This window comes from Caloenas nicobarica, chromosome 6 (assembly GCF_036013445.1).
Source record: "Caloenas nicobarica isolate bCalNic1 chromosome 6, bCalNic1.hap1, whole genome shotgun sequence".
NCBI lineage: Eukaryota > Metazoa > Chordata > Aves > Columbiformes > Columbidae > Caloenas > Caloenas nicobarica.
In genome coordinates, this window is record NC_088250.1 from 21,617,543 (window position 1) to 21,634,883 (window position 17,341).

Below are 17,341 nucleotides of genomic sequence, written 5' to 3' on the forward strand. Positions count from 1 at the left end.
TTTTGCTTTTATGTCAACTCTGTAGCACTACAAAATATGTTCCAACAACAGCAAATCCCAGTGCTACAGATACAGCCTTTAAGAGAAAAGGGGTGAGAAGAGGCAGGATTTCTGCACACGCTCCAATGACCTATGGCCACACAGACCATCAGCACCCGTATGGGCTGTCTGTGGCACTGCCGTCCCAGCACAGCTCTCCCCATCATGGAACAGGCAATGCTTGAAGATGTATTTTGGGTCGAAGTTTCCTTGCATATCTCTCTCAAAAAACCACAAAACAGAACAAACCAACCAACAAACCAAACCAAACCACAGTCCAACTGCAAATTCCCATGGTCAGCCCCTTTTTTTTCTGCCCTCCTTCTTGCAAATGATGCAACTTCAGAGGAGACCTGGAGAATTTCAGCTGACTATCACGGCAGAAGCAACCCTCAGTTCAGCCTCCTCAGGTCATCCTGCTCTCCGGTCACCACACCTTGCTGGGCTGATTTGAAAGTGACTGACGTGTCTGGTCACAAGAACAACACCAATGCTGTTTCCCTTCCCATGAGACATTTACACTCATCAGAAAAATTCTGAGCAAAAGAAGTGCTACGGCAATGGTTTCTGTCCTGTTTTCAATCAGAGCACAGGTTTTAGAAAGGACATATTTTCTAATAAAGGGAGGAAAGTGAGAACACTGGCTGAACAGCCTATCCTTGACAACAGCAAGCATTATTACAGCTACAGGGTACTGTCTGTAGAAACTAAAAATGAGGATAAGAGAATCAGCTTTGGAAGTCTGATGAAACCCTTTTTCATATAATTTTTTCCTGTTGTGATCACATGAAAATCTTAAAAATGGAAACACTGAGCAAATGCCACTTTTTGTTATTTACACTGCAAACCCACAATGGTGAATGACACCTGTAACCTTTCCATTTCTTAGAGCTTTCCTGTAAATAGCTGGATAAGTATTAAGCCAGCACTCCAAAGACAACAGCTTTGCTTCATATAGCACTTAGAGGCTTGAGTTCAGAAGTGCTGTAAACAATCTGAGGAAATAAAATAACCAGTTAGGAAGAACCACATCAGATAGCACTTTGTCAAAAGCAGATGGGATGACAACATTATATATGCTCTGCTAAAGACCTAAGACAAGAGTTGTGAGTAAATCTATGGAGACTTATTTAATTGAACCTTCTTTTTCATCCATAAATTGGACTTTATGAGTTCTTCAAATATACCGTAGTTAGCTTGCCAAAAACTTTATTAAATGCTCTTGATAAACTGATGGGTTATAAGTTGCCTGCTGAAACTACAAACAGGCTGAAATATAAGCACATTAGATAACTTTTGTTAGTTCTACAGTATCCATTCACTGACAGCACAAATAAAATCAGGAATCAAGTACCCTGGATCAAAGTCATAATTTATTCCTTTAATATCTGCTACCCACAAACAACTTAGATTGTGTTCTGGTTTAGACAATATTCTGAGCAAAACAAGCTCAAAACAGTGTCAGAAGAGATTTATGTTCTTAATAAAAATGTAAGTTATTTTACCATAGAACAATCAGAGATGTTTGTCCAGCTCTACACATAATATTAGCCAGCCTAAAAAGGCTTTCACTGACTTCAGGATCCAGCAGGAGTAGCTAAAACCATCACAAAACACTGTGCTCATTCGGAGTCCAGACAAGGTCTGGGCAGTTGGGATTTATCTGGCTACCTAAATTCTTACCATGCAAGTAACTGACCAGGATTCTCGCTCTAACTAGTGCCTACATATAGCTTTGAAACAGCAGGATGCTTTTTAAGGGGAGGTTGGAGCTTCTGTTTTACTAACACATTCAGAGGAATGAAGCAGGGCGACTCTGTCAGGGCCCACGTGCTGCCTTCCCACAATGCACATGCTTCAAGGGTCAAACAGCAGAAAACGTTCCAGGAAAGAAAACCAGTGTGAAAGACGACAACCCAACCTCCCTGCATGTTAAGAGCCAAAAGAGACAAAAACAGTCAGTATCAGCTAGAAAAAGAACAAAGCTCACAAAAAGAGAGGTTCAGCAAATCTTTGCAGCAGCTGCTACTCATGGGGGCTCTGTGCTGCTCTGTTTGTAACTCAAGCTGCAGTTTTGCTCAGAGAGAAGCTGATTCCAGGATAAAAGAAAGGAGAGAGAACAGTGCAAACTGGCAATAGTGCATTGCTATTTGGAGACCCAGTGTGTGCATTAACAGCATGGCTATATCCCACGCTGTTGTTCAACCAGTGATGAAACTTGGGAAGAGCAATTCAGCCAGTCAAGCAGAGATGAGAGAATGACTGGTAATAAGTAACTAGGGTTCATTACAGCACACCATGGTGAACAGAAGTTAATTTTAACTCGGTGAGGATCATGCCATGCTTGTCTGGTTCATGCAGATATTCATTGCCATGAAAAGGCAATTAGAAATCAGCCATGAGCCTGACTTTGTGTACTCTGGTGAGCTTTAAAAATGAAAGAACAACAAGGAACAAAGTTGTTCTTCCAATGACTGGCCGATCCATGCTTATATAGGATTTTTTGGCATAAAAATCCCACTTAGCAACTGTACATTGCAGTTGATGAGACATGCACCTGAAACAGCTTTGAGTTTAACAGTGAGAATTATTTTTGCCATCTTTTTCTTTGAGAGAACCTTTCCAAACCGACTTAAAACCGGAATATCCAGTTAAGACATACCTACCCACATTAAACAAGACCATACCAATGGATCAAAGTGGTTGACTGTCTGTCCTTGCTGTTTTTAATGTGGAACAGTAGTCCAGGCACTGACAGTATCTGAAGAGATCAAGGACAGGACAGAGTACAGACTACCTAGATTATACCAAATTTGCTGAGATGAGGATTTGGGGGACAGCACATGCAGAACATGACCTGTGTTCTTTATAATCAGCTTGAATCAGGCTTTCATTTACGTTTGTACAGTTAGGCCACTGTTTCACATTTGTCAGTGCATATATGTAACATGTGCCATGCTGAGACCTCACGAGTTGCCCGAATGCCAACGCCGTTTCCCTGCTCCCTTGCCTTTTGATAGCAGTACTTGTCAGCAACACTTCTCTGAAACCCACCGCGTTCTACCTCTCATACAATATAACTGACTCTAAAAATAGTCAAAAGTAGTGAAAAACAACTACATACTAGTACTAGTCAGAGCAACCTGAAAGAACGTGAATTTACCCAGCTTGGTGACTTCACATGGCAAACATCAGCCTAGCTTTCCTGGGAGCCTTCTCCTTCTCCTTTCAAACCCAAAAGTTACACCTTTACCTGCAGTTACTTTAAGCAATTTTTTAAAAACGACGAACAGGTTTAGTAACCTTGTATCACCCTCCATGTCAACCACTTTTCTTCCACTGAAGCTCTTGGAAATACTCCGGTTCATGGTCACTCCATGAAATCAGTTTCAGGTATCAAACTCTTCGCAGAATTAGGAGATTTATTCAAACAGCCCTGTCAAAAAAAGTGTGTATTCCAGAAGAATACGCAAATTAAGTGTGTAGTCCTGGGTCTCCTATACAGCCCAGACTTGAGGAGTTTCATGGTCCTCACAACATTGACTCTGCAGCTAGCAATGAGCAAAAAAAGCCTGGAAAATGCAGCGCATAAACTTCTTTACTCATGTCTCCTGGAGTGGAAGATGCCTGTTTGTCCTCTGCACACCTCAAAAACTGATTAATAAATATTACAAACACATGGAGTTTCCCTTTCTGGATACTGAAAGAAAAATCTAACAACAGCAAAAAACAAACCATTCTTTTATCAAGAGGGAGAAGACTATGTCCACATAACTACGGCAAAACCAAGCACGTGAGGTCCAGAGAAGAGGAATTGCAAGGCTTATTGAAATAAAGTCTTGAGGTAACTGCTTTGCCCAGCTTGATTAGACTAGCCAAGGGCTCACATAATGTACATAAATTCTTTGGTTTGAGATTGCTTTCATTCCCCCTACAGTCCTGTATCACCTGAGAAGGCATCATAGTCCCCCTGACTCATGGAGAGTTGTGTTTTATGTTGTAATTTGCTAGAACAGTGATTATGCGCAAGTGGGAGAATTTCACAAGCAAAATGTCTTGTCAGTGAAAATAGCAGCTTTACTCCTACATTCACTTAGCAGCAGGAGGCAGAAAGTGTCCTGGGGTTTTTGAATTATTGCTGAAATGAACTCCAGATGCCTGCAGAAAGACTGCTAAATATATACCTAATTGCCATTTCTTTTGTCTTAGCCCCGCTGCTAAACAACCTTCAAACAACAGCATTTGATACACTCTGAATTGTTTATTAGTACCTTTATGCAAAATTAAATGGCACTTGTGCAAAGCCGGAACACAACAGCACGCCAGTGCTTCATAAGCCTGGAAGCCTGTCTTGGGTATTCACCTTACTGCGTGGGGGAAGTTTTCTTATAAATTACAGTCTTCCTTTTACATTACGCACACGCCAATTTTATACTTCCCAGTTTTTATGCTAGAAAAATTTACATATTTATGTAATATTAATCATGCACCAAATTTTGCTATTTTGAATATTCAGCAAAGGAGAGCAAAACTATGCTTCCTGGCCTGCTGCCACTCCAATGACTCATCTTTGTTGACATGCAAGCTAATGGGGGTGAAGATCTAGAACTGCTGTTTCGCAGAGGAAAAGGATTTGGGAGAGACAAGCTGACAGTCCCATGCTTCAGCCCTGCAACCCTGACTCACACACAATGCCCACAGTACAGCTGAGATCTGTGATCATACGCCTATGTAAGGGTAACCATTAGGGGTACATACATCAATGCTTTGGTCTGGAAATAAGATGGTCTTAAAAATCAAAGATCATATACACCACACTGCATGTTCAAATAAATAAATAAATGTTTTCTTCCATTGATTAAGGGAGAGGAGCAGCAGGGGCATCGCCAGTGTAACCACTCTGTCTGTGACAGAGGAGCACAGAGCACACTGTCGGCTGCTGCGTTCCCATAACACACAAACCCTCTGCCTTTACTAGTCTATGCTGATCTTTTCCATCCCAGCAACAAAACTCACCTACGGCTGTAACCTGCTGCCCTCATTAGCCCAATATTCAGTACCAAGGGAGCTGACATCAAGCACAGAAGGTGCTGCTCAGCCCTTTTCCCTTTCCCTCTTCCCTACATCTGCTCACTTCAATTTTTACCCTGCTTTCAGCACACTGGGCCAGTGCTACACTGTAGAGCAGGATTCGGATGGTTCAATCTCAAGTGGCATGGAAGTGCTGCTGTCACCTAACATATACAGGAACAGATGGGCACATTCAGAACACCAGCACAAAATGCCACAGCTGTAAAGCAGGGCTCAAGTTTTGACACTTGCTAGATAACTTATCACCGTGCTGGTAATCTCTTGCGGGACTCTGCCAGTCAGACAACATGAGGTACATATTGGGGACTCTTATATGGACTTCAGCTGTGTGATGCCTGATTCCCACTAGCCATGTCATTCTTTAATTTATAATTTGCCTAGTCCTAGCAAGGGCTTCCTGCACAGTGTGACACTTGGCTGCAACGCTTCAGAGAGATCACTCAAGACAGTGTGAACTCTCAGTTTCTGAGCTTCAGTTCCCATTACAAACACACAGTGCTATTTTAAACACTTCAGGTTTAAAGTGTGGACTTTCCAAAACTTGACTACCATAGTAAGGATGTAAAGGATGGGAAAATCTTGACCTTGCTGATTTTCAGATGTCTCAAGAGAAAAAGCATATTGGACAGCTGTTTCTAGTTAAAAGTGTGAAGACAAATAACCTCCTTCAAAATTGTGCACTCTGGACAAGATCAATCTGCTCTTTGTTGACTGTTCAGCAAGGCAAGCACATAACAGTGATCTGGTAAATTTTGTGTTTGAATAAAAAAAATTTCAAGTCAGCAGTTCCTTGTTTGCCATTTCAAATAATAGAGAGTGAGGTTTAAATGCTGGAGTCAGAGCTAAACACATAAGGCAGCTCACAGAATGACAGGATGGCTGACATCATCCTGTCCAACTGCCCTGCTCAGCCTGGGTCACCAGTAGCAGACTGCCCAGGACCACAGCTTTCGAGTGTCTGCAAAGATGGAGAGTCCACAACCTGTCTGGGCAACCTGTGCCAGAGCTTGGTCACCCTCACAGCAAAAAAGTGTCTCCTGATGTTCAAATGGAACCTCCTGTGTTACAGTTTGTGCTCATTGCCTCTGGTCCTGGCCATCACTGAAAAGAGCCTGGGTCAGTCTTCTTTCTGCTCTCCTTTCATATGTTTATATATATTGATAATATCCATCCTGAGCTTTCTCTTCTTTATGCTAAACAATCCCACTTGTCTCAGCCTTTCCTCATGTGAGAGGTGCTCCAGTCCATCAATCTTAGTGACCCTTTGCTGGACTCTTTCCAGCAGCTTTGCGTCTCTCTGGAACTGGACACAGCACTTCAGGTGTGGAGGGCTGAGCAGGGGGCAAGGATCCCCTTCCTCAACCTGCTGGCAACACCTCTCCTATTGCAGCCCAGGATACCATTGGCCTTCTTTACCGCAAGGACACGTTGCTGGCTCATGTTCACCTTGGTGCCCACCAGGATCCTCAGGTCCTTCTGTGCAAAACTGCTTTCCAGCTGGCCAGCCCCCAGCATCTACTGGTGCAGGTCTTTGCACTTCCCTTTGCTGAGTTTCATGAGGTTCCTGTCAGCCCATTTCTCCAGCCTGCTGAGGTTCCATCCCTCTGGACAGCAGCACAACCCTCTGGTGCAGCAGCCGCTCTTCCCACGTTGGAACACGAGCAAACTTGCTGCGCGTGCACTCTGCTGCACCATCCAGGTTATTAATGAAGATGCTGAATGGGACAGGACTCAGTACTGACCCCTGGGCTACACTGCTGGTTACTGGCCCCCAATTAAACTCCATACCACTGATCACCACCCGCTGGGTCTGGCTGCTCAGCCAGTTTTCAACCCATGTCACTGTTTGCTCATCCAGCCCATGTGTTATCACACAGAATCACAGAATGTTAGGGATTAGAAGGCACCTCAAAAGATTATCTAGTCCAACCCCCCGCAGCTTCTCTTTCAGCATCTTCTAGAAGGCAGTACCAAAAGTCCTACTGAAGTCAAGGTAGACTATATCCACTGCTCTCTCCCATCTACCAAGCCAGTCATTTCATCATAGAAGGTTATTGGGTTGGTCAAGTATGACTTCACCTTTGCCTTCCCCTTCATAAACCCATTCAGTCATCATCTGACTGAGCCATGTACAGAGTCATGTACTGCAGTCTCCAGTGGCAGAACTGCACCAGTGGAATTGGGTCCTCCCCTAATTTCTCAATATAAAACAGAATGCAACAGGCAGATGAAATCCTATGAGCAGGAGCACCACCATTGTTCCTGAGATCAGGCAAGTAGAAAAACTAGTTTATTAATACTTCATTTACAGAAATTCAGTGAATGGCCAAGTTATCTTCAAGGAAAGACTGAAGAAAAGGAAGCAAAGCTGTTTAAGAAACAAATAATTGCTCCTTGGATAAAAGTAACAAGCATTTTTAAACATGCAGTTTGTGTGTCTATCCATTTTCTTCATTTATCATGGTCCTTCACCAACTCAAAGTGCAGCAGGGACCAGGCATTATCACATTATCTTTGTAGTCATTAAATGCTAAATGAGATTTCTACATTGTACTGTCAAGCAGAGCTGATGACACAGCTCCCTAAGGGCACCTTGGTCTTATCCTGTTTGCAGTAACAAAACCCCAAAGAGACATCATTATAGAGGATTTGAAAGGGAACTGTGGCAGAGAGGTCGACATTGGCATCTGTAAATCCTCTGCATGCTCGAAAAAGGAGCTTGGTGGTTCTATCTCTAAATAAAATTCTGCAAAGGGTAACATTGCTGGCATTCTTGGTGCTTTTCCAAACCAAAACTGTCACTGTTATTACCTTCTGATGCAATGACAGACCACTCCTGCTTTCATAGTGATACAGAGATTTGGGTTAGTTCTGTTCATGCAAGAGAAAGAAAGCATCCAGAACACAAGAGCAAGGCCAATTACTTCTTCTAGCTCTCCTCATATATAGCGCACAGGTTACAGAGACACTTTAATGGGTTTCTACACTGAAGTACATCAGTGTATTTTCTAACTAGCCAGCTGCCTTCTGGGTGTTGAAGACCTGAGCTAAAAAATGAACATCTACATCCTGTTTGTGTGCATGGCGTGTGTGTACCTACAAGAGAGAGTATGTGCACATGCAAGCAGCTGCCCTTGTCTGGGAAAAGGTGAGATTACAGTAATGCCTGTATAACTACCTTATAGATGTATATATTACAGAGCTTCCCCAGGACCCCCAATTCAAAGAAGGGGTAGAAAAGGAGTAGCCTGCAGTATTGCAATCTGCATGGCAATAACATCTTCATACTGACTTCAGTGGTCCAGACTTTCCCTATCTCACCATGTTTTTCTTTAAGCTGAACATATTCAAAAAGTGTGCATTAAAAGGTAATGAGAAGATCCTAGCTTCAAGCTTAGCTTCCAGTCAGTGTTTTCAGTGACTAATATTTTATTTCTCCTCTAACTTCTTGCCAACACAGGCCACCAACTGCTAACCTGGAAACTATGTGGTCTCCAACCCACTTCTACCTTAAAACCAGCAGAAGCCCCATATATTTCTTGTCTAGCACACAGTAAACACAATGGCACTCTAGCAAATAAGCTATTTTCAGTACCTGGTTATACCAGAAACTCTCCTTTGTGCTTTGGGAAACAGAGTAATGTCAATGAATCATGTTCAATTACAACATAGTTATTTTCAAGCTTGTTTGATGCCTAGCATTTGAGGAAAATGATATGCTTACTCACCACAAGGGATATATGCCAAGCCTACTGACAATGAAGACAATGGCAAATGTAAGGAACAGAAGGTCACTCAGTTTTTGACACTTGCAATAGTTTGCCATTTTGGCAGCCTGTAAAAGAAAGAAATGTCTGTTTACTTCTGTAAGACCAACTGAGTTCTCTTGTATTGTGTATAAGCTGTAAGAAGAAGAAATCAAATTCTAATGAAATGGCTTATAGTTTCATTGGATCACCTCACAGCGACCTTGCAACTCCTCTCCACCATGCAGGTGGAAAACGACTTCTCAGAAAAAACTCAGACTGCGTAAAACCAGAGTACATATCTCATTTCTTCTTTCCCCGTTCAATTTATGTGTGGAAATCCTACAATTTCAGATTCACAAAACTCTTCTAAACCTTTTATTGAACCCCACTGTGTTTAAGCTGTGTTCCCAACCTTTTTACCTACCTGTCTCTCACCTTTCCAGTATGCTCCACTCGCATTTTCAGCATCCATCCAGCTTCCACCTGCTCCATGCTCTCTGACCTTCTAGTGTTGCTATATATAAACTTTGTCTCAAATCCTCTATTGTGTCCCATATCCTATGTTCTCCTACAGCATCTCTTCCTTTCTGGCCTACACAAAACAGTTTCTACCTCTAAGATTATACCCCTCCCCTTCAAATCTTTTTCTAAGGCGCTCTTCCCCTCTCTTTCCAACTTTTACTTGCCAACTTCTTTCCCTACACCTATTTTTACACACTTATCTCATTTGTCTTCATGTAGTCTTCCAACTCCTCCTCAGTGAAAGAGTCTACTAATTACTCTTCACTCAAACCACCCATTAAAACACTGACCTTCCCTGAAGGTTCTTTGCCCTCTTCTCCCTGAAGAAAACAGTATGTACAAACAAGCTTGTTTTAAGACATCTATACTGCTTCCAAAGCGTTCCTGTGTGTAAGCAGTTACTTATTTTAAAACATCTGCATCAAGGCAGGGACAGTCTTTATGTTTTCTGTCAAACGTGTCCAGAGGGTCACTGCACAATGAAGAGCCTGATTTAGTGTCTACTCAAGTCACTGGGAATCCTTTCAAAGCCCCCTCTGAGGGGGCCTGTATCCTGCTCCCATACTGAGAAGATGCTTACTTATGCAGACTTTCCAGAGGGCTAAGAGGGAGCAAAATTATCACAACTATGCATATATGACACTACTCTGAATGCAGAATTCAAACCAGAGAATTGTCTAAAATGGCGAGAGAAACTCTTGCATTCTGTCTTATATTTTTGGTACAAACACACTGAACCTGAAGTGCTCAATACTCATGTCAGACAATCTGGGTGCCAAAACCAACTTTCACTTTTGGATGTTATGTAACTTCTGCAATGTTTCCACACAAAATATGAATATAAAGGATATCCTCGCTAACAGAAAACAAGTTAGGAATATGAGGAAAGCCACCAGTACTGCACATAAAACATAACCCTTCTGAATCGGCTCTATATTCTACAGCAGACACAAAAGAGTCTCCTAGCAGTTTGTACTCACAGTCTGGTTTATGGAAAAGAGAACACTTTGGTGCCAACATGCAAAGCAGAAGAGTCAGAATCAAAACCTTGATTTTTAGATGACTGAAAGTTCAGCTAGGAATTCTGGATGTATTTCCATGGTGTCAGTCTAAAAAAGCTGGTTTCATGTGTGTGGAATGGATATTGCTAGAGCAACTTGTAGTAGTATCATGCCATTTCTCAAAAACCATATACCTGTTGGGCCATCAGTTCTCAAACAGCAAATCTACAAATGACATTGATAACGAAAGACTACAAAAAAAGGGAAAGAGTATGTCATCGGATGGAATTTGGCCACCTAAGACAATGCAACACAATTTTCAAAGCTTAAAAACCCTAACTACAACTGAATAACACAGCTCTTCCAGATACTCTTGCTAGTCTATTTAAATCCACTTATTTCACAGTGCAGCTGTTTGCTTTGGTCTGAAGTGTCCATTCCCTGCTCTTTAAAAAAGTGGTTTAAGAGATAGATGGAGCCCAACAGACAGGATTCAGGTGAAACTGTTGGTTATGTGAGGCTCATATGCCAGAAATATACTAAATTGGCATATTACTCACATCCATACACCAGCATCAAAATTGTCAGAGTGCTCATTAATTGAAGCTGAAAAGTCTCAAGGTCCCCAAATAGGTGGGATTTTAAGTGCTTCAGCAGACTATGTTACAGTGTTTCCAACCTGCACTTTGTACTGCAGTCCACTGATAACCAAGACCCTTAAACAATTCAGCTGGGATTCTGAAAGTTGCCTCTCAGTAGCCTAGATTTCAGCTTAAGCTAATGTAATGGCTTCCTGGGCAAGCAAACGACTCTAGGTCTGGTCTGTCCTGCCGTGGCTGGGCTGCTTTGAGCATCCAAGATAACTTTCACTCAGACCTGAGAGAACAGCTACGTACTCCTGAAAATCCTGCTATGACTCTTCTGTACCTGCAGACGCCTTAAGACCTATGGAAAAAACCTCAACTCCAGTATTCTTACCAATATATACTACGTTCCGCAATGAGAATAGCAAAAATGTTCCATTCCAGCTTTCCACTGGATGCATTTCATTATAAAATGGTAGGTGGAAAGAGTCCAGTGGCCTCTGGAAATAGCTTTTCATTTTTACAAATACATACTACGTAAAACAGGTCAGGTGCACAACTGCCCCATTAGGGCAAGATATTTTACCAGCTTCTTTTGTAGCTTGATAATATTTTTCCTCTGCACTGACTTTCCCCTCAGCAATGCCAGTGGTGGCAGGAGTCCATTTCTCTCATAGGGCACTGGGGCTATGACCCACTGCCCTAGCAAAAATCTGTTGAGGGAGTTGTAATGGCCCTTCTAGTAAATGCTTCTCAGGAGTTGTCGTTCTCTTTCTTATACTTTAGCCTGGCTTCAATATTTCCAGTCAGAACAGACTGAACAAATCCACTAGAAAGACCAGTAAAGTATGTGTCTCATGGGGAAGTGTATTCACTGAATGTTTGCACATCATGTCAGAATACCAGTAACTTCTCTTTGTCTTAGCCACTGAATGAACACAGGAATTGAGAAAAAATATGTATCTCACTGTGTTCAAGGTAAGGTTTTGGCTAGCCTATTGCAGCTGCTCTCCAGTGGCTTTATAGTTCCACAGGCACCAGTCTGATCTGGAATGAACACTATCAAGTACGTTTGTCTGGTTGTAAGAAAAGAGGAATGAAGAAAGTTTGGGTGAACCCACAGCTAGCAGAATGGATCTATGCACATGGCTGAAACACAAAAATAGACTTGTAAAGATGTAATTATTTCTAACAGGAGAAATCCAGATTCTCTGTTGCTTTCTATCTCAGGCAGTCATGTGCCTTCTACATTATAAAAAGATCAAAAAATAAAAACAGAATGACAGGACTATCGAATCAGAATGGCGGGATTTTGATTCTGCAATAGGTGATTCACACAGTGAGACTATTCATATATTCTTGCATAACAGGATCCCTGCAACTACTTTAGTAAAAAATAACTTCAGACAAAACAGTTATTAACTTTGGTTTGATCCTGATGGAGAGGTCACAGCCAGCCAGCCAGAGCTGTCTAAACACTGATGCAGATACAGGACGACAACATCTCCAAATTGCTGTTATGGAAGTTACAGACCATGTTGACTTAAAAGAATTTCAGTCATCCCTTCTTCTCCAAAGCCAACTGTTTAATACTGGCATCTGGATGTGGAAGCACAGGAACCTGGAAAATTCTGGAGCCCAGAAGCCAGCTCACTGTCCATGCACAGAACAGCCACTAAGGTGTCCTGCACCCTCTGCCCAACAAAGAACAGCAGAATCAAACTGTGACACCTCGATTCTCTTGGAGACAGAGTTCTTGCCCCACACTTCACTTCAGAAGGGTCAAGAACCAGGAGCTTCTATTTCATATAGTCATCAGTTTCCAGATTTTACAACTTTGAGCTTTTGAGTTTACCACATTGTATTTCAAATCAGTAGCAACCCTCCCTGGCATGCAATGCATTACCAGTGTCTGCTTTGTACAAGCAACTTATCAAGGGATAAGACAGCCTGAAGTCACAAACATGCACTGCTACAAGCTTAATATATTTCAGCAAGGAAATACACTAATCACCATTATTATCTTGAACTGGCTGCTTTGCTTAAGAAATACTTGTTTCAAATAGAAATAGATTCTACCTATTGACATGCTAGCTCTCAGAATAGTGAATACCATGTACAGACACTGATGATATACATGTTTTCTCACCTCTAGGACAATATCAGCCGCATCATGGAGACATAAGGTCAAGGATCCCACTCGTGTCAAATTGGTTACATATGAGAAGGTTATCAGGGTGACTGTTACAATGTGATGTGTAAACATGATGCCAAAATCCTAGAGCAGCAAGAAGCAGGGAAAAAAAAAATGAACCAAACAGAGTGAGATTCAGTACTTTTATACAAAAACGGATGGATGTTTTTAAAATCCAGTATTATGGTTATGATACATAAAGATCTTGCTACATAAGTGCATTAAGTACCCTGCTATATATTTCACTTAGATTGAATAAAATAACCATTGTACGTTAACAAAATACAAAAAGGTTATTGAAAGCTGTGCAATATCTACAGTTCTCAGTTCATAGTAACTTAATCTAACGAAGTAAACATTTGTGGCTGAAGTTACTTCGAAAAGGCATATGTATATACAAATCAAATACCACCATATTTCTTACACACCAAGCAAAATATAATATGCAAAATAACACACCATTCACAAGAGTTCAAACAGCTACAAAGAAATGGGAAACACATTTCCACTGCACTACGAGTTATTGACAGTCACCTGCCAAGCACAACTGAGAGCTTTCACAGAGCTGAGAATCCCAGTTCCAGATTTTTATTTGTTTTTAATGAAGTTGCTTTGTCTTCACACTGCAGCAGAGTCAGAAAAATCTTCAAATGAGCTGATACAGCTCCTCCTACTCAGATTTAATTTGTTGCCTCTCAAATGATGCAGGTTCAGTGGTCTCCAGGTCACTAACTCTGAGTTATTTGGCCAGCAAGTAACTATTACTATCGAAAAATATCTGGAGTGGTGAAGCTCCTGCAACACCACATTCTCAGGTACATGCCAAGGGGCAGGCAAAGCAGAGAAAACAATCCTGCCTGGCCTACACACTCAACTGACTACTGAGAGAACACGCCCCACAGAGATGAGGCTTCATCTCTGCAAGGCATCAAGTCAGTCAAAAAGAAGTCTTGCTGGAGTTTGCTGAAGTACCCACACAGCTTTAAGAAGTGATATCAAAACCCCAAAGACCACAGGCACGATTTGACCGTGTACTGGGTGCAAAGTTACCACAGTCTTCAGCTAATGACCCACAGCAGAGAAGCTGAAACTGAGACCCTGCAGTCTTTAGAGAGGCAGCACCTGCTTTGCCAAGGGACTGAAAGTACGTGTTGGGCAGGAGGGCCCTGCGGAAAGTGCTGGTGATCCCCCACTAACACAGGGTCAACTCCAGAAAAGCAAGAGCTAGAGCTGCTGACTGTTCTGTCTGTCCTATGCTGGGAAGAGGAACTGCCCTGTGTTACAGTACCTCTCTTTGGGAACGCAGCGGGCACGTAGCAGGCACCACTGCTTTCAAGAACGTGCAATGCCGCTGTCTCTCAGTACCAGCACTTGCTTTCACTGCAATATAAACCTGCAGTCCGCGGAAAAACCTGCAGCTTGAGCAGCCTCACTAGCTAAATAGGGACAGGACCACTGTCCAGCCTGTAACTTTATGTTTAATGCTATCAGGTGCTACAAGATCCTATTTCCTACACATACTCATCACTGGGCATTGCCAGTATCTCCAACACAAAGCTGATGAGGGGCAGGGGAAAGAAAAGGAAACAAAACAAAACAAAAACTAAAGACAGAGAACTTGATCCGAGTTTGGTATACACACAATATTTCTCAGCCAGGTTATTTGGTCCCCAGCAGTGTGAAGCACAACCAAATACATTCAGCAGTCATCTCAAGCCACTGCTTTACATGTAGTTCCTTAAAGCAGACTGAACAAAAAGAGAATGAAAGGCTATTTCCCTTTCTAAGAGCCTTAAGTGAAAGCAGGGGTACAGCACCTTAGTAATTTAGGTAACTACAAACCTACACATGGGCACCATTTCACTGTACCATAATCGAAACAGTAAAGCACCTACCTTATCCCCTGGAACTAGAAGTAGGATACTAGCATTGCCATGTGGCCATACTGCAGCCTAGCTCATCTGCTTCAGCTGCAGGTGCTATGGCACTGTTCTTCATCTTCCTTCTAACTGTAATTATGTTAGCACACAGGGAGTCCAAATGGGGGAAGAAGACAAGCAGAAAATTCTTGTCTGTTTTTATAGCTGACACATTCGTGTTCTACAAATACACGATTTGTGGTCCCTCTTGGGAACTCGTCAAGGCATTCCTGACAATATGGATTATTCCCAAGCAGCCCTAAAGCTCTTGGGCAGCAGTCTTCTGCACTTCTGCATGAATCTACTTACAGAAATGCCGTCCAGGGAACTCCTTCTCTGACAACATTTCTTAAAAGAGACAGTTATCTGACTGCCAGCTCTGAAACGGAGATGCTGGACTGATCTACTGAAGATTGTTAGAAAAAAGTAGCAGTGATATAAATAAGACTATTTTTGCTATTCTGGTTCTTTCTTTCCTGTTTGTGACATCTCTTTACGTCAGTAATTAATATTATGCTTTGAAGATGCTACCTGCTGGATTTTAATTATACATAAGGGTAATGAATACGCAGAAACTCATGGTACAAGGCCCCATAATGTCAAATGGTACTTGTGTTCCCAGCCTGCTTGAGCACTTTCACCCATGCACAGCAGAAAAGCATCTATACAGGAAGGAGCTTTTTATTTTTTTAAATATATTTCAAACCGTATGTAAGTTTGTGCAAGATGCATTTATTTACAGCAGATTTGTAGCCTCTACTTAAAACTGCTGAAAGATATCATGTGCCTGCATCATGAAAATATGGGGCTAGGAACCAGAGAAAGAACCTTCTCCTGACACCATCAGTAGGAAGAACACAGGGCAGACAATGGAGAAATCTCATGGGTCTCAACTTGTAGAGAAACCCTCTGGCATTGAGGCGTCTGCTACCCACATTTTTTTAATGTGACACACTCACTGACTAAACTGCAAAGTGATTATGGAGCATTAGTACCACTGGAGGGCAAAACATCATCTTTATTAATCACTCCAGCTTCTGGAAATGGGCTTCAACAAGGAAGGGGAGTATCACCAGCTAAAGGTTTCAACCATTACAATTCTTGTAAAGGTCTGTAAAATGTACACAATCTAAATTCCTTTGCCCTGAAACAAAAGAAATCAGCTCTATGGCTCTTTTTTTACTGAGTTCTAAGAAAGAGATCTAGGATCCAGATTCAGTCAGTCAAATACAACATAAATTTTCTGGACTCAAAATGGAATATTCAAGAAAATTAGCACCTACAGATTATTTTATTTTGGGAATGAGTTAATTGTTCTTAAAAAAAAAAAAAGCAAGCAAAAACCAACCAACCAAACAAAAAAAACAACCAAAAAAACCACAGAAGCTCTAGGAATTGCCAAATGCTTGGAACGAAAAGGTATGAAGGCCAGAAAGGTCTCCCAGATATTCTACAAACCCGTTAAAACACTGACTGAGTGGAAAATTTTATATGTTCCTTTAAATACACAGGTCAAATATTGTTCTATCAAACAATACTTCAGGTATCCGGAAAGTATGCAAATAAGCTTCACTGCTTTTAAAACTCATGAGGGGCTTGGGAGGGTAACAAAGTTCCCAAATCTAATTTTTTCTCTGTATTTCACAAAAACAGAGTATGGAAAGCCGGACAGAGATGATACAAAACCAAATCATAGCAGGTTTTAGTCTTTGAAAATGAAAACCCTTAAGGGTAGAACATCATTACAGCAACACAGTAGATATTTATGAAGCAAACAACATGCCATTCTAAAACAGTAAAAGTTAATCTACTTCGTTTGCTGTCTTAATGCCAATAGTAGATATGTGCAACAGCCTAAATGGTTTGCCCACACCTCTTCAGCCAGGCAAAGATAATCTGGTGGAATTTATAACACCTAAATAAACAGGTATTTGAAAGTCAGCAAACCAATTGGAAGTCATTTTAAAGTCTGGATTTTGCTATTGGAGGAGAATAAAACAGAAATGGAAAACAGCAAGTACATTTCTCTTGAGCTACAGTGAGCAGGAGTCAGGCCAGAGCTGGGTGCTGGTGCTCACAGAGAAAACCTCCTGCACCTCACCCTGAGAGGAACCCGCTACATGGAAGTGGCTGGCTGAGCTCCGGCTGGGCACAGGGCTGCCAGGACACTTCTGATCATCCCAGACTACAACGCGGCCACTGCTGAACTTAAAGTATGTAAAATGATAACCAAGGTTTAGAT

At 41.8% G+C, this 17,341-nt stretch overlaps 1 protein-coding gene across 1 annotated transcript in view; it reads right to left on the reverse strand.

Moving 5' to 3' along the window:
• CERS6 (ceramide synthase 6) overlaps window positions 1–17,341 on the reverse strand; it is a 122,539-nt gene that overhangs the window by 14,627 nt on the left and 90,571 nt on the right. Inside the window, exons 7-8 of the mRNA XM_065638088.1 lie at window positions 13,136–13,264; window positions 8,859–8,965 (exon numbers count right to left, since the gene is read on the reverse strand). Coding sequence (XP_065494160.1) covers window positions 8,859–8,965; window positions 13,136–13,264 — 236 coding nt within the window. The remainder of the gene's footprint in view (window positions 1–8,858; window positions 8,966–13,135; window positions 13,265–17,341) is intronic.